A 22,553-nucleotide genomic window follows, 5' to 3' on the forward strand; every position below is an offset into this window, starting at 1 on the left:
CTTCGACTTTCTTTACAGCATGGCGGTCTCATGATAGTCAAATATCTTACATTGGGATTGGCTTCCCCCAAACTAGTGTTCAAAAGAGAGCCAAGGAGAAACTGCAGGGTTTCTTTGAACTAAAACTGAAAAAGTCATCACTTCCCCTGCATTTTATTGTTCAAAAATTGAACCAGCCCAGATTTAATTAAAGAGTCATGGTTCATGGTGGGGGTGGGGGTGGGGAGAAAGCTTCCTTAAACACTAGCTACCACACCCTCTTCACCACAAAATACTCAAATTTATCTATAACACAACTGTTACAACACTGCACCAAACACTTTTAGGAAACATAAACCCACACAAGTGCTTCTTAATAAGTGAAAATATGTGGTTCTTGATACATATATATTTTTTTCAACTAAATATATCTGATATTGTATCAGAGTTGTCCAGTCATAGAATTACCTTTGTTGGCTTATCTGTGTTCGGGCCTGTTAGTCAGAACCTATTACTAGTCAAAATATTTTTTGGTTATAGAATGGATTAGAGGCAGTTAACAAGCTGGTCAACACAGTTCATATCATTCCTTTCTAATTTTTGGTATAATGGTGTGTTGTACTATACAAAATTATAGAATATTTTGTTTATTGAAAGAGTAAGTGTGCTCTATTATTATTCAATCAATCAATCAATCAATCAATCAACAAATATTGATGGAGTAGCTGTGAGCCAGGCCTTGCTTCAGGCAGTGGGGAGCAGAGCTGTTTGCTGCTGCGGTTGGAATTTGGCTTTATCAGTATCCGCAGTAGCAACTGAAATGCTGAGCGTATGCGTTCATGCATTCAGGTGTTCGGGCACCAGAGAGAGCTGTGTTACAGAATAGCACTAACAGTGCTGATGAAACCCTTACTCTGCGCATCATTTCACTGAATTCCTGCAAGAGGGCTGAGGTTAGAAGCAGGGTTATTATCCCAGTTTCAGAGAGGGGGAAACTGTGACTCAGAGTAAACACTGCTCCAAAGGTCAACTAATTAGTAAATGACGAAGCCAGGATTTGAATCCAGAGCACGAACTCTGCAAAACTGTCTTAGAATAATACCATTGCCTGGGTTTTTACTTGCCATCCCTTGTAAGAAATGTTTTCACCATGTCATAAGGCTATTTTAATTAATCTTTGGCCACATTATATTGATAGCTCTCACCCCCATTTGGGCATCGTTTGGTTTCATGGTGACCACTTCAGAAGCCTAAGCAGGATGGGTAAAGAAGAGAAACTTAACTTTATTAACAGTTTACTGTATACCAGTCATCAAGCTTGACATGCCAGGGAGTGCTAAGTTGCTGTGGCCTGTAGATGGTGAGAAAAGTGCTAAGTTGCTGTGGCCTGTAGATGGGAGAAAAGCACAACCCCCAGCCTCTCTTTTTTTTCTCACCCATCCGTTTACTCACCTCCTCTCTGGCAACCACCACTTTGTTCTCTATAGTTAAAAGAGTCTGGTTTTCTTCATTTTTTGTTTTGTTTTGTTTTTGTTTTTACCATCCTCTTTAATAAAAACGATGAAATCCAAAAATATTTATGGGGCACTTGCAATATGCCAGGTTCAAGAAGAATTTGGTTCCTAATCTAGCATGGGTCTTACCGTCCAGTGGGAGAGACTAAACAGATGTTTTCACTGGCAGTACAGTCTGATAAGGGAAGCCCACATGAAGAACCACTAACAAGATGGTGCGTCCAGGACAGGAGGAATTTTAGAGTCAAAGATTGGAAAGATTACTCAGGTGGAGAAGAGGGATAAAGGTTCCATCAAGAGTGCACCCTATGTAATGGTTCAAAGTCTGAACAGTTTCCGGAATTCTAGGGACTGAAATAATTCTGTATAACAGAAGGGCAACAGGTGTGCAGGAGTGGCCAGAGAAAGGCCGGCTGAGAAGTCAAGAAGAAGGAACCTTTTCATTGCAGTCCTTGTTAGGAAGCTTGACTGAACGGCAGTTGTTGAGGCTTTGCTAAGCATTTTGGATTTTAAGTGCAGATGTGGAGAACAGATTAATGTTTAGTCATTTTATCCATTTTAACCATGACTTCCCCTTCCATTCTTTACAAAGTTGGAAATTATTCTTTTGCTTGGGAATATTTTTCAATACATACCAGGCATTATAAATGGCTTCCTTTCTATTCCTGCAAATTTACAATGTTGATTACAGTCAGACTGCTCAAATTAAAACCCTGGGTCTCTTGTCGTCTTAATATTAGATGAGTCATGCATGCATTGATCTATGCATTTATCCAGGAAAAACAAATCTGTTCCCCACTTCATCGGTTCTACAGATTCAAATTTCTGTATCTTTAGGTAACAGTCCAGGAGATAGATATACATGGAAAAGGGCCGTAAACCACTTACTTCAGCAACACGGATCAAAACCCTTTACTCAGTTTCTAGCCTCACTTTCCAGCTATTCTGAGAAAAAAGCCATTGAAATTGCCCCCAGATGGAGGATGCAGAAGTCCTACTAGTTTTTTCCTCCCCTGCCAACATAAACAGGGTGGAGCCGCTCAAAAGGGAGGCCAGGAGTCCCAGAGAGAGGGAAACAATGTAACGGCAAAGTGACAGAAGCGCCTCCTTGGGGTGCGTCCTGCCCCTTGCAGCACAGACCTCTTGCCTCTGCTTGGGCGCTCTCCGCAGAGCCCTCTCAAGGAGGCAGAGCCAGTGAGTTCCTTTGAGAATGCTCAAGAGTCGAAAGAACTTGGGCCAAAAGTGAAGCCGATATCCACTTGCTTTTTCCAGCTCGTCTCACTTCTGCTCCTTTCTTCCAACTCTTGATAAAAAGCAGCGGGGATTCGGGTATCCTCCAGCGCTGCTCGGAAAGCTCGGGAATCACAGGGGCTCCCCTCCGCCGCCCAGTTTCAGCACCTCGGCTCAAGGGCAGGCCCTCCCTCTGGCTCTTTTTTTCCCCTCCTTCCACCTGACAGGGACCATAAATAACCAGGGCTCCTGGTGTTCCCGGCCGAGAACAAAGTTGAAAGTTTGCCTGGAGCTCCCTGCCACTCCCCGCCTGGGCCACTTCTTTGTTTTCTTCTGTTTTTTCCTCTACCTGGGTTGGCCGTTTTCTTCATTCATGTTGGAGAAGAGTCACCTCGTAATTAAATGCAGCACCCCGCTCGCGGGCTCTCCCTAGATTTAAGGCTGTCTCGGCTACCCGGTGAGGCACCGGCCATTGGTATCAAATTACCGAAAGTCTACACTGGAGCAGTCCTCATATTTACATACAAATAACTCAAGGGCTTGCATGTATGTCACCATTCGGTCCTGCTAGAGGCTTGCCAGCGGAGTTTTTGGTCCAATCAGAAGGAGCTTTAAAAGGATGTCTGCAGAGTGATCAAAAGGGTCTTCTCAATTAAGTGTAGCCAGGTTTTGCTCTTTTTTATTTTATTTTTTTCTGGTTCGAAATACCGAAAATCTTTGAACTCTGATGAGTTAGAAAAAGATGTGTACTTCTTCAACTGCCTACGAGGAGACGAAGATGCAGAGTGGAACCCGGCGGCGGTGGTGAGGACGGTGAATACAACCCAACCCAGGGGTCGGTTTGTTTGGGCTGATTCCGAGGTGCATTCTAAATCACTGCTTAAGGAATTCCTGGAAACATCAGGAAAACATTTGATCAGCCCCGCCTGGTGGAAATGGCTTTACCACAGAGTAAGCTCTTTCTTTAAGTCGTACTTGCTGTTTTTGTTTCATATGCAGTGAATGTGCAAATAGCCCAGCTGTGAATAGTTACTTAAAATAATCTCTCTCGGTGCTGGGTAGTAGTAGAAAGCAGATCTGTGTATTTTTTATATTTGCAAAAACAGTAGTTGACAGTGTATTTTTAGACTTGATTGGTAGTTTAAAAGCTAAGCTCTTGCGGTTTCCTGGGTTTAAATGAATGGAAATTATAAAACGGTACTGAATGAAGGAATTGGAAAATATAGCTGGAACAGATGAATCACTTACCTTTGAGAAAACATAACATACACGCTTTTGAAATCTCTCTTGGACAGCCAAGCTTGTGTCCAGAGAGGGAAGGAGAGTCAGAAAAAGGAGATAGGTTTGCCTGCTTTGCCAAACGAACTTTTTCACAGACTGGGCTGTGTTCTGAAAAGGATGGGAAATGTCCCAGAGGGCAAAAGGCATTTGAAAAACCTGCTCTGTCACTCTTGGAATGTGGTTTTTCCGTGAGGTCATGTTATGCATATGTAGCTAGTAAAACTTTTACGGAATTAACTCTTTGTATTGATGGGCCAAGAGCAATTTATATAATCCTTCTTTCAAACTGCTGGTCTCTTCATTTGGTTTTTACAGAAGGTAGAGCTCCTTTCCGTGTGGCCTTCCCAGCCCTAGGGCAGCTGGACTGAGCTGTTCATGTGATAGGTGTAGAAACAGTTCAAAATTGAAGTGTTTCAAGGTTCTCTGGCGAAGCAGTAATAGTTCAGATTAAATGACTTGCTAGTTTCTTACATAAGCCCCAAACTGTGTGTGAGAAGATCATTTAAAAAAAAGTCCACTCCCTTCCCATGTATAATTTCCAGAGTAGTAATGGCGAGGTGGCTCTCACTTGCGATCCATGTCCGTTCCGACAAGCCGCCCTTGTTGTGCTGAGCAGTGGAAAGCTAACTGGCGAAGAAGATCCACCTTTCTAGTCAGCGGGGCTTGTGGGGTGGGGGGAATGAGATCGGCGAAATGTTTTAAAATTGGTACTTAACCCCAGGAGCCCTTTTGCTACTTACATTCACTCTTGAAATGATGAACTAACCTCACCTCTACTTTTTCCTTCTAAGCGGCAGTAACTCATATTATCCAGGGGGTAGGGGAGAGTGAATGAGAAAATGGGTGATTTGCTGATGACCAAAGGATCAGTTTTCTCCACAACACATTCGTTTTCGAAAGGGAAGCTTCTGATTCTGGCTTGTTTTGTCCACCGGCAGGTGAAGATGCCATGACAGGGGACACGGACAAGTATCTTGGGCCGCAGGACCTTAAGGAGCTGGGCGATGACTCTCTTCCCGCTGAGGGCTACATGGGCTTCAGTCTTGGGGCCCGTTCCGCCAGGTATTTTATCGTTGCCGTTCTTCACAATTAATTTAATACAACCATGATTTGTCATCAACCAAAGTCATTTTCATTTTTCACATTATCCTCCAACGTGCTCTTTGGATGAGGGTGAGAATTTGGTGGAATGTTCTCAACCCCGGTGTACATCTCTGTCGTGGTTTTTCAGTCCTTGGTTTTCCATGATTGAACATGTCAAGTGTTGGTTTGTTCCCACCTTGCAGTCATACTTCAAGCATGACAGTAGAAGACCTCACTGACAGAACTGGGAGAGCCCGTGTGGGCTCCGTGTTTCAGAATTAAATTGTGTTCCATATTGAATGAAAAAAATCTTATTTTCCAACAAGTACGATACAGTTGTATTGATTGTTCTGTTTTCTTCACTGCAAGAATCATTCTTAATCGAGACTTAAAAGAGAGCATTCTTGAAAAAAAAAATTCATTAGAATTATCTACCAAGTGTTTGGGTATCTCTTCTAAAACTATGCCATTACTTCGTTTACACGGGATGCGCTGGAGTGTTCCCGGACTTACCCAAAGTCACAGACAGGAGTGGTAGCGAATTCAGTCCTTAAAACTGGAGTGTAAAACTTTTGCATGTGAAAAACTTGGCTCGTACTTACCTGACGCTGGTTGAAAGAAACAGGACCTTGTCCAGAATTCGGGGACTTCTTTTCCCTGGTTGGTTTAAGAGCATGTTTGCTGACAGTCAAGTTATTTTAAAGCTAATAATTAAACTTTCTGAGCCAGAGCCCTGAGGACATTTTCCTATAGTTTAAGGATCTGTTGTAAAAAGTTTCATTGTCTAATAGTAAGTGGCACTTCCCACAAAGTAAAGCCTGGGAGTTTATTCTCAGTGTTGTTGATGTGGTCAGTTTAGATACTGAATTGATTTTTCTTCCACTTAGTCTTTTTATTAGTGGAATTTGGAACATCATGTAACTCCATAGAATTTTTGCTTGATAAATGTATTTGTAAAAGTCCTTGAAAGCTTATTGTAGCAGGTATCATTAATAAGAAGGGGGAAATAACTTTTTAAAAATACCTAATGTTTCAGGTAAGCACACAGAGCCATAAGCTACAACGGAAAATAGGCAGAATCTCAAAGGATCTCAAGGGAAAATTCTATTTAGAGGCTTAATAGCTTTTGCAATCCAATAACTAGCTGATTGTCTTCCTCAGATAATATGTAAAAGCTACATTTTGTGAATCAATCATTTGTATATAGAAAATTGTAGAAGCTGATATCCAGTGAGAGGTGAAACCAGCATATTGTCTCTTATTATATAATGTTTCTCAGGATAGTTCTAAAGCTTTCACACTTCTGGTCTTGATTGCACCGTTATGATTTGTTGCTGTTATATGTAACTCATTTTTTTTTTTTACATTGGCAACTCATGTTATGCTCAGAGGCAAATCTGCAAGAAAATCAATAAAGCCGATATATTTTTAAAAATACTGTTACAGTATTACCAAATATAATATTCTGAGTGTAACATTTAAAAGGAATACATTCAATGTGTAACTCATTCAACCATAACATTTTTTTCTTTTTTCCCTGTCTTATTTTTTTGCTTTCCACTTCTCCTGTGTTTTTCTAAAAATACTTTAAATTAGTCCCAAGATCAGGTAAGAAGATATGTCCCTTTTAAGGTGTTTTTCTACCCTTCCCTGACTCATGTTCTCATTTTTATTTTCTTCAGCATTGTGCTGTGCTGTGCTGTGCTGTGCTGCGATGTGCTTTTCTTTTTTTTTTCCTGCTCAGCATTAGAAAATCACTTTTGTAATTCTGAGACACCTAGCAAGTCACTAAACGTATGACAAGAGATGTGACTAATGCAAAATTGAGTACTGAAGGAATTTCTTTCCTTTAACAAAGTTTGTATAGTGCATGAAGTAACTGGAGAATTTCATTGGGTTTGAAGAAAAAGTCTTGATTTGAAAAGCAGTCTGTTTGCTGGTGGCTGTTTTATTTGACTTCGTCCTAGGTACATTAGGATAATTTTAGACTTCTGAGGCATGTGTTTTTCTAATACTTCCTGTATTTAACACTTAGGGTATACCGATGGCTACAAATAATATAGTTGACCTTAGTTAAAAACAATTTAATGCTTTCCAGATCCCCATGCAAATGATATCTAGTTTTAGTAGCTGAAAGGGCTCTGATGTAGTAAGGATTCAGAGCCATGCTTGATGGACATAATGAGCTCCATCTGTCTAATGTAACTTGGCTGGCAACAGTGAGGAACAGGAACTTAGACATTATATATAACGAAGACATCTTTAGGCTTTTCCATTGACAGCACCCAGTTTCTAGCCTCTGTTCTTCAGTTGACACTCATACAAAAGTTAAAAAAACAAAAGAGGATATCTTAAAAATATTAACAAATCGTAGATATCTTTAAAAACTGAAGTTAGAATGAAGAGGTAATAATTTTTTTACAACATTTGTTTATTCACATATACTATAAAGCGGTTCTTACATACCACCGATGTTAGCACATGCAGTGGAAACCAGAATTTCTAGAAACGAATGTGCAGTGCAGAGAGTGGGGCTTCCCAGTGCCTCCCACACCACATCACTGGGGCAAATAGAACCTTGCTATGAGTGCTAGAAGTTAGACTGATGATGTGGCCCCTAGCCACAAAAGACTGTTTACATTAAAATCAGTAAAGATTAAATAAAATTCCGTTCTTCAGTCACACTAGCCAGGCCTTAGGTGTTCAGCACCCATATGTGGGCAGTGGCCACTGTCTTGGTGCAGATTAAAACATGCCCATCATTGCAGAAGGTTCTATTGGACAGTGTTGAGTTAGAGAGTAGAAAGACAATATCTGCTTTTAGGAAGTTTATATTGCATTGGAGAGAAGGTAAGGGGCTAGAAACCGGAGTAACATAAAAAAAAAAAAAAGTTTGCCACTGAAGCAGGAAAAAAAATGAAGAGTTATGTGTCATGTGACTGGGCCCAGAAGGCCCGCCCATGCAAGTGGCCAGGCACGTGGCTTCCTGGGTAACTCCTCTGCAGAGATAAGGCTTAGTTCTTTGTGCTTTTGGTTTTTGCTTCTCTATCCAGTCTCTCATATTTGTGCCTTACTCATAAAAGTCTGTATAAATTTGCTGACGACACTAGAGAACGATGGTTATCTTGAGGTTGAAGATCCCCCCAAGATTCTGGTGGAAGGCAGGGCTGTAATCCTAGAAGAAAGCGTCTACTCATTTGTGCAGACCCTTAGAATAATTCCTGTAGTTCAGGGGCCTCTGTATCTTGATACAAAAATATCCACCTTGGGTGATCTTTAGTGAGCAGCGGAGAAAAGAAGTCATTTTGTGCAAAGCAAGGACCCATTTCTTACAGACCTCTTTGCTGTTTTCCCTGTCGCACACACACAAGGCAAGACCAAGGCCTGATTCTATTGGTAAAGATTCAAGCAGCCACATTTAGATCCAGACAGTTTATTACTTACGTGGACGTGATCGGTGGCAACATCCCACTGTCCTTGTCCTCCATATGAGTCCGGACGCCCCTAAAACAAAAGGGGCTGTCTGCCTCCCACAGTAGTTGTGGATCCTGCATTGCTGGGACCACAGCTCAGCGGTTTCTTGTCCTGAAGCTCTGTCCCAAGGAGGGCGGGGCAGGAAGTGTCACCTCATCCTAAACAAGAGGCAATGCAAAGGTACCTTATGACAGCCTATCATGATAGGTGGGATAGGGAGGCAAGACAGAGATGACCTCAGAGCAGCTCCTCACAGGCTTGTCCTCTGTTTCTGGAGGATTAATTCCAAGGCGTTCTGCCGAGGCTCAGATTAGCTGCAATCCCAGTCCGCCTGCATGTCCTATATGCATATGTGCAGGCTTCCCAGCATCCCTTACTGTATTGTTTTTTTTAAGTCGAGATGTAATTGACATATAACATGTTAGTTTCAGGTATACAAAACAATGATCACCACAATAAGTCACATTAACATCCATCACTGCACATAGTTATGAATATTTTTTTTCTTGTGATGAGAACTTTTGAGATCTACTCTCTTAGCAGCGTTTAAATACTCAATACAATATTATTAGCTAAGTCACCATGATGTATACCACATCCCAGGACTTATTTATTTTCTAACTGAAGTTCATACCTTTTGACCGTCTTTGCTCACTTCTCCTGCCCTGCCATCCCCTCCCCCAACCCTCTGTTGGTTTTTAGTTTCAAGGTCAGTGTGTGAGAGGCATTTCAGGACCTCAGGGGTCTTGCACTCTGAGAACCTCAGGGGCTGTGGAGAGGATTTAAAAGAGAATCTAGGGAGAAGACAATATAAGGCACAAGGAAGGAAAGAGGAGAACAAGGAAAGACAAAGTAACCATATGTGAAAACTGAATTTTCCAAGGCCAGAAAGATGGCAAAGATCATGCAAGGTCTATTTGTCATACTAACTTTTTGATGTTTTCCATGAGTCCAGCTGTACACCAGAGCTCTTACTAGGTTAAATCCATATCTGGTTTCCAGAAACTTATGAACAGACCCATTTGTGGCACACATAATTCCATTCAGTAGTGCAAGGTGAACAGCTATGGACCAGAAATAAAGGAGACTCTAACATTATGGTCTTAACCATAGAAAACTCTCTCAAATTATCAAATTATCGAGAGTCATCTGGTTCTTCTCAGTCTCCATGTTGGTTCAGCTGTCATAGTGAAACATCCAAAGTTTTCATGCATTTAACACCATTTGGCCTAATTTTAAACAAAATCTGATCATGAGGTTGTCCAAGCTGAAGAGATTTCCCCAAATATAAGGGATTTTATTTTTCGATGATGTTTTTTCAAGAACAACTTCTGTTGATATTTTTAGCCATCTTGCCTGTTTTCCAAGTTGCATGCATTAATTTTATTTTATTCATCTCATCATCATCCACCACTCTTGAATGGTAAACTGTAAATACAACAGCCTCCGCTCCTTCAGTTCGGATAGGTCGTACACCTTGAACAGAAGCTCCTACGCGCGGGACAGCATGGTGATTGAAGAACTCCTCGTGCCTTCCAAAGAGCAGGTATGTGCTCTCCTCCCAATATTCTTGGATTGTTGAACTCTCATTGCTATGATTGAATCGAGCTCTTTGTCCCATGACAAAACTTGTATTTCAAGTGTTTGATTTTATATTAGTAAATCTTCCTCTACTGCCAGGAACAAAGGGAAAAAAATCATTTGGAAAAAAAAAGAGGGAAAAAAGAAAAAATCAGTTGTGCCACGTACAGAAATAGGCTGCTTGTCTGCAGGTGAATCCCTAACAGCCCACAGGGAGGAACTCAAAGTCCTAGCAAAGACAGGGGTCACTTTCTCACTTCAAGGTCAACTCTATTTCATTTTTTTAAAAGAATTAATACTAATTGATAGCTCAAGTCGATGACATCACCCACACGGGTGTTTGATTTTCCTAACCATACTGGGTGCCTGTTGGAAGTTGCTAGAATTGTTTTTAGCATGTAGTTAAAGCTGAGATTGGCTAGGTTTTCGATTCCTTAGCATCAAAGCTGCCTGTGATGGGCCTTTTCAAGAGGTGATAGTATTTTGTTTTCTACCAGAATCTCTGCTGGTGTTCATGCAATTTCTTCTTTCCAGGAATTGTGGTTGAAAAGATACTGGTTTAATGCAAGAAGTTCCAGCAACATAGTCCTGCTGCATTTGGGCTAAGGGTGGTTCGTTCTTCTAGATACACACAATACCTGGTTTTAAATGCATGCAGTCATGAGCTAAAGATGAATGAAACTGTTTGGGCCATAACACTAATTTCAGAAGTGGCTTATCATATTTAACCAATGTCAATAATTGGTGAAATTATGCTAGATGTATTTATTCGCTGAACAATGAAGGTAAACTGGAGCAGAAGAGTAAGTGATAGGAACAGTATCACCAAGTTAGAGGTTTAAGCAGCTGGTAGTCAGATTTTTGGGACTCTCCTGTGTTTAGAGATGCTGACTTCCAGATATATTGATGTACGTTGTACTTCACAAAAACCTACAATAAATATTTTGTTATTCTACACTCTCTAGAACATTCTTCACAAGCAGATTTTACAGAGGTGAATACGTGGCTGTTCAGTGTTTGGTCAGACATAAACGCCCTTTGTAGAATAATTATAGGCATGATAGCATGTCATGGTTTAAGCACTAGAGAATGCACTTGTCTCCACTAATGAAGTTGATAAGCTCTTGGAAGTCAGGTGTTGCCCGGGGATTGGCTGAGATTTTCTGAGGAGCTCTCTCTCGGTTTGCTGTGGTCTTTAGCCTGGTCGGGTAATCCTGATGTCTTCACATTCCCAATTAAAATGAGATGTTAGTGGATATATTAATTAAAGAAGTGTAGACATGCCTGTTATTCTCCAGGCCTAAGGAAACCCCACAAAACTTATACAATCGCAGGTGATAGGAGATTCCTTGGGTATCAGTAACACTTTGGTCATATATAAAACATGTGCCTAGTTCTAGAACGGGATCTCAAATGCTTGATTGAACCTCATTATGGTTTATATTTCTGAATATATATTTACTATGGGACAAGGGTCTGAAATTGGGACCACCACCAGCATTAGCACCATGACCTCACCATCACTCCCACCATCACTGCCACTCCGGTGGCCATAGTTACACTACCTTTCAATTTCTGCATGTCAACCTTAAAATGTAAGTGTTTGCCATGCCACGGGGCTGCAAACAGGCTTCTGAGGGTTCTCACACCATGACCTGTTAGCTACTGCCAAGACCCACTTACTCAGGGGGGCTGGAAGCGACAGCTTTAATCAGAATGAAAGATTTGTGAAAAGAAAGGATAAAGAGAACATTAAAGGTAAAACTGATGTTCTTTCATTGAGTTTGTTGCTGCTTAAATTTGAAAAGCACCTCTGTGGCTGTCACAAATATCTCTGTAGAGTAGTCAGGGGAAAGAAGAGCTTAGGACATCTTGAACCTTTACAAATAAATCTTTAAGTTGATAACTGCAGAGGTGGAAAGTTGCTTTCTTTAGTGACCACAGAGAATCCCATGGTCTGACAGGTGTTCTTTGTGGAACTAGCATGTTTAATGAACACATGCATTATTCATGGCCACACAACTTCATGATAAATTCACCGGAGATTTGAAAAAAATGTATGAATGACAAAAATATTTTAGGGACAGTTGAGGCCACTTGAAAATATACTGGCTATATTGTTAGGAAATTATTGTTAGTTCTGCCAACAGTGACAATGTTATTAAAGCTATATAGGGGAATATCTCCATTCCGGGGGTATGCATGCTGCAGTGTTCAGCAATGAAGTCATCATTAAGTCCGCTGTTTATTTTCAAATGGTTCAACCAAAAGAAGTGTGTGTGGAGAGAGAGCTCATGTGAGCGTAAATATGGCAAAATGTTAATTTTTTTAAAAGACTTTATTTATTTGAGAGAGAGAGTGCACACAAGCATGGGGGAGGGGCAGAGGGCGAGGGAGAAGCAGACTCTCTGCTGAGCAGGGAGCCTGATGTCGGGCTCGATACCAGGACCCAAGATCATGACCCTGAGTTGAAGGCAGACGCTCAACCAGCTGAGCCACCCAGGCGCCCCAAAATGTTAATGTTGAATCAAGGTGAAGTGTATATGGGTATTTCTTACACAGTTTTTTCAATGTCTTTATTTATTTGAACTCCTTCAAAATGAAAGCTTGGAAGAAAGGGGAACACAAATGTTGACTTCTTTAGTCTCCTGTATCTCATTTATTACAGAGGAGGGAAGAGACTAATTCCTCAAAGAGAGGCCTTAAGAGGGAATAGTCTAGTCAAGACTAATGAGAAGCATTTTACTTGAGAAGTATGCTTCATATAAGCACAAACTTTATATTAGAATTAAGTGCCAAAATTATTAGTTTATATCCATCGTGCCTCTAAATCTGCATTTATAAACTTCAAAACTGAGTTTCTGCACAGTATTGATTTTGTCTGAAAGCATGCACAAAGCCTTAAATATTTAGAATTCTAAAGGCAATAATACATGACTTACCGTCAGATTTAAAACTGTCGTGGCCCAGTTAAAGTTGCGTTGACACCTAAAGGTGGAAAATGAATAAAAATGAACTCTCCACGCACTGCTCGTTTTCAGCAAGAGGAGACTTCACCAATACAAAGCATAGTCAGTTGCCTCTTATTATCATGCTGCTGATTAATCAGTTTGCACATTGACCACAGTTAAAGGACCGTTGAGACTCGGGATAATTAGCACAGGCCTGCTGTTCCCATACTCCTAAGAACCTATGCTGGTGAAGGCAGGTGTGGAGGCCAGAGCTGGGAACGGAGTTGGGAGAAGTGAGCCCATCCTCCTGCCCTGCTGAGCCTTAATCAAGATCAGTCTGTAAACCACTTAGTCCCCCCCCTTGAATAATCAGGAGTGAACTCTTATTCCTGGGCTATTGGGTTATCCATGAACTCCCTACACTTTTACCTTCCTTTACCTTGCAATCAAGAGTCACCTGTAGATATGGCTCTGAAAATGTATTTGTAAATAAACCGTGCCTGCATTTGTCAGGTTTTATTATTTAAAGCAGTGACTCTCAGCCCTGACTGCCCATGAGAATTAAAGAATTTTTAAGACTGTTGCTCACCATATGACTTCACTCATAATTGGAATTTAAGAAACAAAACAAAGGAAAAGAGACAAACCAAGAAACAGACTCTTGATTTTAGAGAACTGATGGTTGTCAGAGGGGAGGCAGGTGGGGGATGGGTCAAGTAGGGATTAAGGAGTGCGCTGTCAGGGGCCGAGCACTGGGTAATGGATGGCACTGTTGAATCATTATATCATACACCTGAAACTCATATAAGGCTGCATTTTAAGTACCTGGAATTAGAATAAAAACTTACAAACAGACACGATTGCCCAGTGACTGGGAGGGGCTAGGCATAGCATGTTTTGATGCACCCAAAACTGAAAACCCCCGATTCCTAGTCAGAATTTTTAATTGGGAGATGGGCGGCTTCCAACTGGCTGGCTCAGTTGGAAGCGCATGTGACTCTTAATCTCAGGGTCATGAGTTCGAGCCCCACCTTGGGTGTACAGATTACTAGGATTCACCATTGGGACTCACACTGGAATCACCACATGGCTGGGACCTTTTTGTACGTTGATCATTCAGCATCTCATGTATTTGTTTTATAAGCTCTGATTTGTGCATGTCAGATTGTCTTAGAACAAGATCTGTGCACGGAAACATTCTTTTCCAAAGAGAAGGTAGCAAAGACAGGGATGATGCCAAACCGAAGCCGGGTTGTCTAGGATGAATATAATAGACTGGTTCTTTCATTTCTTCTGACGTAATTACTGAAAGCACCTGTCCAGCATGGCTTATGTAGTCGCTGTGTATGTCCACACCAGCCAGTCTTCATGATCTAAATGGAGTAACATTCAGGAGACACTGTGTCAGGAGGTGTGGTCATACTTATGCTGATAGTGGTGAGAACGGTTCATTTTGAGCTCCTACTGTATGCAAGACACTGCTGTAAGTGTTTTGCCAGTATCAACTCATTTACATTTCACAAAAACCCTTTGAGATAGTGTTTTGGCTCCATTAAAGAGATGAAGAAACTGAGGCACAGTCAGCTTATGTGACTTACCCCAGGGGACACGGGTGGTTAATGGCAGTCATTGGCCATGTGGCTCCAGGTCCGTCTGCATTGCTGTCTGTGGGAAAGGAGCCATCAGAGAGCCCTCAGACTTTATACTCTGTCCTCCAAGATCTCATGCTTGTTAGTATTGTTAATATGCACGCAGTACCATCATCTTTATCCTTTTTTTTAACATTAAAGATTATATTTAGACACGTGTTCTCTATTATGCTTGTGCCAAATTCTAATTAAATCTCTTATTTAACGTGACTTAAAAGGAACTGACAACTTATATTCAGCAACGAGTTATGAAAATTATGGAGAAAATTATTATGCTAAGAGCTATGACATGGAAGCATCATTAAGGGAATGGGAATACTTGACCTTCACATAGATATGAGGTAGAAAGCATGATAGTGGTCTAAAAATGTTTTGCCGGCTAACCAATTAATTATATTTCCTTTGAATGACCCTAGAAGTACTTGCAAGACCAAGGGATGTATGTATACAGCAAGCAAAAACATTTAATTCAGTATGATTTCTGGTAGTTATCCAAAAATAGGAGCAGAGCAGAAATCACTTAGGGACATGGGTTGGTTTTGCCTTGTACACCGTTCCACTTTCTTAGGTAGCCGACAGGATCTGATGGTCAAACCTGTACCCCCATCCATTTCTCAATGTCATTTAGAAGGGTCAGAAATCCCTGCCTCTCCTCCAAGGATGGGCCCGAAACCTGGCCATTCAGAGCATTCCTTTTCCTGGATTACAGTGATTAATTTGGTTAAAATGTAAAATCTAAGCCAGTCTAATGGGACTCAAATTTGAGACTTTCTGTAGCCTTTTGGGGTTGCTAAGCTCTAAAGGTGATGTCAGCCCAGATCTGCTAAGGATGGAGCACGTGAAAACAAACAGTTCCTACCATCTTCTGAGCCATGGCTGGATGCAGCCGTGCCTGAAGTTGGTCCCTCCCAGACTTTCTTACAATATAAACCAGTGAATTAATCTCAATCTCCTCCCACCCCTGGGAGGCGGGGAGTGTCTTAAGCCAGTTTAATTGGTGTTTGGGTCCTCACTAGTATGTTTACATTGGGGGTGGTCAAACCTGACATGAACAACCACATATCAAGGGCAACATAGAGTCTTCTAGTGCCATTCGATCTTGAGATTCTGTTTTATGCTTTCTCTCTAGAGCTAAATAAATGTAAGCTTAACAAAATAAGAAAATGAGCTATGGTTCAAGAGAATAGCTATGCATTAGGATGTTCTAAGCAAAAACTTTTAGAAAAACATTCTTTTCTAGTTGGTCACTAAGCAATGTCCATTTCCTTTCAATTCCATTGCTGTAGGGGTAGCGCGTCCATGAAAAGAGAGAAACGGGGCAGCTGCGAGGCCCTGTCCCTCTCTTAGGAGGTTGCTTTCATTTGCAGCCTTCCCCACTCAGACCAGATTTGCCCACATGGTGTATGTCTCAGGGGGTGAGTGGCAGGGCTTCTAATACTGACCAGGTTAGAAGGTTGAACTAGTGTGTGACAGTTGCATTGGCTCTTTGAATGGGAGCTGTGGAGTCATTCTGTCCTCACTGTTGGAGGCCTTACTCGAGCCTCCCCGTATCTGGAGGCAGCCGTCATATCTTCCACTCCGTAACTCTCTCATTTGTCTCACAGCCCCGGACTCCAGATCCTTTGGGTTAGACTTGGTCTTTTTTAGGCTAAGGATGATCTTATGTATACTTAGTCGTATGAAGTGCTATGTACTACTTGACGTATTAGCAAGTCATGTGTGAATTGGAGGATTCTTCAAGAGAAGTTGCACGTCTGTCACTTTAAGACCTAGGCAGTTTCCACTTAGTAAGAGAAAAGAAGAATGCCTAATCCCAAAGGCTGGTTATGCCAATGCTCAGTTTTTCCTTCTCTGCCCCTCACTCCATTCTCCTCCTGCACCTCCCCTTTCCTCACATCAGCAGATCAGCCCTCCTGTTTCTTGTGGTGAAGGTAGTTCTAAGGGGTTCTCAGAAATGTGCCTGGTGGTAGAAGGTAGCCAGCCTCGGGATTAAAGATTTGCTAGAGATAGTCGCCTGGAAGATAAACACCTTTGACTAGTGACATTTAATATGCTGCTTTTTCTCTTCAGAGTGCTTTGCCAGCATTACTCAGGTGATCCATTCAACACCTCTCACAGATTGGTCAGCAAGATTACGCATTTTTTTTCGAGGCAGACAGGTTGGTGTTGGGAGGTAGAACAGTTTAGATGTCTTGAGCTGGATGTTGTGTTAACAGCTTCCATGCTGACCTTGATTCACCTTCTTTTGTGCAAGTTGGTAGCTAAATTAGTTTTCCATCAGTCAGATTTGGAAATCCCAAAGAACTCAGCTTCTATGGTTTGCATTTTAGTCTCACATAAATCTTAGGGGTAATAAATGTTGACTTTAAGAAAAGAAATACTTGAGGGGGGAGAAAAGACCTGCTTTAGTAAGCCTTTAATTGTTATTTTATTTTCTGCTTAAATCAGGTTTTCTTTTGTGGAATCCATTTTTTTAAGGTATACAAATGGTGTTTTGATATATGTGTGTAATAGAAATGATTTCCATACTCAAGCTTACACACCCATCGCCTCCTGTACTTGGCATTTTTGTGTGCACAGTAAGAACAGGTGCGATCTCTCTTAGCAAATTTCAGGAATATAATACATTGTTATTAACTACAGTCCCCACGCTGTAGATTAGGTTTCCAGAATTTACTAATCTTATAACTGCAAGTTTGTCCTCGGTAATCAATATGCCCCCACTTCCTCTATCCCCAGCCTCTGGTAACTACCATTCTGTTGTCAGTTACTATGGATTAAACCTTTTTTTTTTTTTAAAGACGGACTCCATTCCTTAAAAGAATATTTCCAGCTCGTCGCGCTAGATGTCCAAACAGACCCGTAGCAGTTTGCCGTTTCTCTCAGTGTCTGCTGTAGATCACAATACTTAGAGTGCTTGTTGTAGTACTTGCCACAGCGTTTTGTTAATGGATCCTCTGACGTCCTGCTTTCAGCTTCCTTGTGGACTGTCGTTACCACTTACAGACGAAGAAGCTGGGGCTGAGAGGAGTGTTTCACTTGCCCAGTGTCACTGGGTGATAGGGCTGAGCCTAGCATTGAGGTCCAGTGGCTACTTACCCATTCTGTGGCTGACCGCTAGGCTGCCCCTCTAACACACCAGGTGGCCGACCTGACAAAGCATGTTCACCGTGGGAAAAGTCGGTATTTACACAAGTGTGTGTCATAGCCCAACCCCCACCATTGTTTGTGAAGCCAGCAGGCTGCCTCCTGCAGTCTGATGAGACATACGCTCTCCTCAGAGCTCCGGAGAGCCTGCAATGTTCTGTCAATTTAAGAAATTCATTATCTCCACTTACAAAAACTCTAGGAAGTTTAGGATCATTATAATCTGTGTTTTTGTTTTTCATAGTGGTTTGGAATTTTCACTTTTATTTTTTTATTATGTTCAGTTAGCCAACGTACAGTACATTATTCGTTTTGTTGTGGTGTTCAGTGATTCATTAGTTGTGTATAACACCCAGTGCTTATCACAACCTCTGCCCTCCTTGGTACCCACCCCCCCACCCCCCTCCTTCTGTAACCCTCAGTCTGTTTCCCAGAGTCCAGAGGCTCTCATGGTTTATCTCCCTCTCTGATTTCTTCCCATTTAGTTTTCCCTCCCTTCTCCTGTGGTCCTCCGTCCTATTCCTTAGAATTTTCAAATCACTTTCACAATACTTGGGTCATTCCGTTCTCACAGTGAATTGGGACAGGTAATTTCATCAGCCAGTTACCCTCATGCAGAAATGGAGGTTCGGTGAGGTGTTTGACTTGTCACTCACTGGGCAGTGAAGTGATCGAGCCAAAGTCAGACCCAAGTCATGTATTCTTGGTGTAAGGGAACTGACACCCACATGGGTTCCCCTGTCCTGGTCCTGTCCAGTTTGTGGCCAAGGGGTAACATTATCCTTGCAAGCCTTTCTTGTCATGGGCTCCTCGTCTGGTGTCAACGGCCAGCTGTTTCTCAAGTAAACTGTGTTTACACCTTTTCAGATTAGATGCACTGGGTTTTGTATGTAACCTGATAGTGCGAGGTCTACCTGGTGCTGTTACCCACGGCACGTCAAGGCCACCAGTTAATCTACAGGACTGCCTTCTGCTGGCTCCTGGGGCAGCAGAGCTGACAGAGAAGGACCTTCCCTGGTGTCATCCAGTACTGGGGTTTGACGGTTGGCAGCCTGGAGAAGTATCTAATATTGAAGTTAATTGGGTGGTTCTTTCTTTTCCTTGCGTATATACTTTCTGGCCCCCTGCCTCTTTTCTTCTGTGCCGGGACATTTATTTCCAGACCTGGGCATTTGGGTGTGTCCTCTTGTAAAGCCCGTGTGTACTTGCTCTTCTCTTTCCTCTGATGAATAGGGCTAGTGAGAAACTATTTTTGGAAAGTATTAAGCTCATGGAGACAGTGATATCATCATTAGTCAGGCTTTGGACTCTATTGAATAATGTGCATTTTGATTTTAATAGGGTCCTTGACATCACTTCCAAGATGAAAAATGGTGTGCTTATTATTCATATCATTTTTGATGTGGGAGTAAAAGGTCTTATTAAGTGAGTATGAATTTTTCCTTAACACAGTGTCCTGCTCAAGCTGCCTGTTCAGGGTGTTGACTTTGTGTTGTCAGATTTTTGAAGTTTCTCTCTGAACTTCAGTTTCCTCGTCTGTGAAATGAGTATAATATGACTCCTAGTGTGACTAGGTCCTGAGGATTCAGAGAAGAAATGAATGTAAAGGTCTAGGACAGTGCTTGACACTGAGCTGCCACACAATAAGCTTTGGTATTGCTACTGTTAACATAGGAATTTAAGCATTTTTGAATCAATAAGTAAGTCCTGTACATTTACAAGATGCATTTTTCTAACCAAATGGGCTCTGTTGATTTGATATAAGCATGCTGTGTATGTAACTGTAAAGGACCAGTGCTGGCACCGGAACATTTTTGTTTTTGCTGTGTTTTCCCCAAATTATCACATTTTAGCAAATGAGCTAATATAAATGAAAGTCCTTTGAAAAACAGAAATGACTTCATATATAAAGAAACATTAATATGACTCCATACCAACACTGGCCTTGGTGCCAGATTTTTGATGTACGTTTTTATTTAATCTCCACAGCAACCAACCCTCAGTTTGCAAATGAGGAAACTAAGATTGGGAAAAGCTAAGAAATACACTTAGGATCATGAAGCCGGGAAGCCATGTTGGGGCATCTCCAAGAGGGCTTTCGATAAAGAAAGACAAGGAAAGGTCAAAGGCAGAATATTTCCTTTATTCCTGATGGAGGCCAGGTTGAGGGCTGGCTTAGTGTCTGAGCCAAGTAGGCCTGCTAACTGAACCCCTGAAATAGGCACATCCCCTACCCAGTGGCCCACATCGCCAACCCTAGGGCAGGCATACCCCTCAAGGAGGTAGGCTTCGGGGAGCAGAGGGGCGTGTTCGCTCTCTGGGACCAAGCTGAAGCCCCAGAGAGTGAACATTGAGTTTGAGCAAAGCCTTCCCAGCTGCCTTTCCCAGATCTACCAGCCAGATAAATCACTCCACATCTCCAGGGCCAACGTGAATCTAAAGGGATAGGAAGAGGCCCACAGTTACACAACTGAGTTGCCTTTCAAAATGGAAAACTCAGGAGTGGGAATGAAGTGTTCTCCATTAAGAAGTAGCGAAGGCAATTTTGAAATCTAAGTCTGCCAACTTTTTCCATTAAGCCCTGGGAACACCCTACTTGCTGTGGGAAGCTTAAGAGCCAATCTAGTTCATCTTTCATAACTATCACCATAATGCGATATCCTACTGTCATTTTGAGTGTCTATTTGTTCAGTAACCAAATAGAGGAAAAGCTTTTCCTTGTACCATGGTGCAATTCCCAACAATGTGTCAGAACATTTTGGAATTCATATTGTTTATGAAAATATATAAACAGGTCAAATTTAACATTTCCGTTTTAAGTAAATACTCATCTGTAGAACTAAGTATTTGGAGACAGGGAGCTCAGAAATGAAGCTACGAATTCGGTCTCTTTCTATAAAAACTACAGGTTCAGTCAAATTGCCTTATTTTGTGTTTAGATGGATGCAATGCAGGCTCTTTGTGTGTAGCTTTTTAAAAGTGGTAGGTCTGTTTGCTCATAAGCCTCAGCAAACCTCTCTGGGAAAAAACCTGGGACAAATACTGGGATGTACCGGTCATCGTTCTGACCAAGGATATTTGTTCATTACACATTTGTTCATTTGTATGATGACAGAGTTTCGATGAGTGGCAAAGAGTTTGGAGAGTAAAGGAGTTGGGGAGGACTGGCTGGGACTTGGGGTCCAGGTGCTGGCACCCTCCCGCCTCCATAAATAGTGCATGATGGCCACGATGCCTTCTTGTGTGGTATAATTCATTGTTTCAATAATTAATGTTGCCAGTGCATGTTGCTAAGAGTACCAAAGGTAAATAATTTACTGTAATTACCAAAGAGGAGTGGTATTACTTATTTATTAGAACTTTTTTTTTTAAATGGGTCCTTTGTGAAAAATGACCTCAGGGCCCCAAATGAAGGAATTATAGTTTGCTAAAAAATTAAATAAAGTAAGCATCACCACCCACTGTTTGTTAACATTTGCCCTATTCTGAAGGTTAGTCAGTTGGGGTCTCCAAAAGTCAGTAAAATTCGTAAATAAGGCCAGACTAACACCAACACATAATCTTTAGTCAACCCATGTAGAATTGGGGAACTTTCTGAAGTAATGATGTGTTGCTCTTTTGGGGTTAGGACCTTGCTATTGTGGCCTCATTGTTTTCCATTTTGATTTTAGGGCTTTTAAAAAAATCTTTGTAATTCACAGTATGTTTTTAAATTTATGTTTTATTATCAAAGTTAATCAAACAAATAAGCCATGTCATTTTATAAGGCATACTCATTAGGAAAGAAAAAGAATCCCCATATACACCTTCAGCCTCCCATTTCTCCTCTCCAGAGACAACTGCTAAAAGTACCTCTTGATCAATCTTGTTATGTGCTTCTGTGTCTCCAAATAATATGTACATGTGGCTTCCTGTTGGCTTTCGCCCATTTCAGGAATAATTTATTGACTTCCCAAAATGGAAGATGAAGTTTTTATTTTTTGAATACCTCTTCCGTCCCACCATGCACGCTTTCCATCCCCCCCACTTTCCCCAAACAGTTGTGTCTTATTTTGGTTATGCCAATATTCCGTGCTTCTGTTATTACACCCACGTAAATGTTACCACAGATGTGAAGTGTGTTATGATTGCATTTTCTTTTAGGCACAATATTTTGCTTTCCCTAGAATTTTTTCATTTGCTTGGTCTTCTCAGTGTATCCCTACCCGCTCCCCAAACTCCAACCCAGTTGTGCCAGTCTCCTCTAATATGTTCACACTCATCAGGTGTTCTATAAATTTCTTCTGTTTAATTCATCTCTCTTTGTGCTTTCCTACTAGTCAAGTTCCTTGCGGGCCCGCTGCATGGATGTCCTCCTGGGTCTTCCTTCACTGTCACCGTGAAAATTCCCTATATTCTTACATTAGACCCTGTGTCTTCCTCCTTCTTGGTTTAATCCTTCATTCTGATGGAGTACATCTTCCAATCGTTTCCTTACAGGGTTCATGAGAAATATATTTTGGGGGGTTTTATATTTCTGAAATATCTTAGTTCTATTTTCACACCTTTTTTTTGTTTTTTGTTTTTATTTTTTATTTTTGGCTGGTTTTAGAATTCTGGGTTAAAATCATTTCCTCACAGAACATTGAAGGAATTGCTCCATTGCCTTGAACTTCAGTTTTTGC

The 22,553-nt window shown here is 41.4% G+C and overlaps 1 protein-coding gene across 1 annotated transcript in view; it reads left to right on the forward strand.

The window, feature by feature from the left end:
* Positions 1 to 22,553, forward strand: part of ANK3 (ankyrin 3) — a 329,444-nt gene that overhangs the window by 224,139 nt on the left and 82,752 nt on the right. The window contains exons 24-25 of the mRNA XM_040624672.1: positions 4,943 to 5,066; positions 10,005 to 10,107. Coding sequence (XP_040480606.1) covers positions 4,943 to 5,066; positions 10,005 to 10,107 — 227 coding nt within the window. The remainder of the gene's footprint in view (positions 1 to 4,942; positions 5,067 to 10,004; positions 10,108 to 22,553) is intronic.

This window comes from Ursus maritimus, unplaced genomic scaffold, assembly GCF_017311325.1.
Source record: "Ursus maritimus isolate PB19 unplaced genomic scaffold, ASM1731132v1 scaffold_7, whole genome shotgun sequence".
Taxonomy (NCBI): Eukaryota; Metazoa; Chordata; class Mammalia; order Carnivora; family Ursidae; genus Ursus; species Ursus maritimus.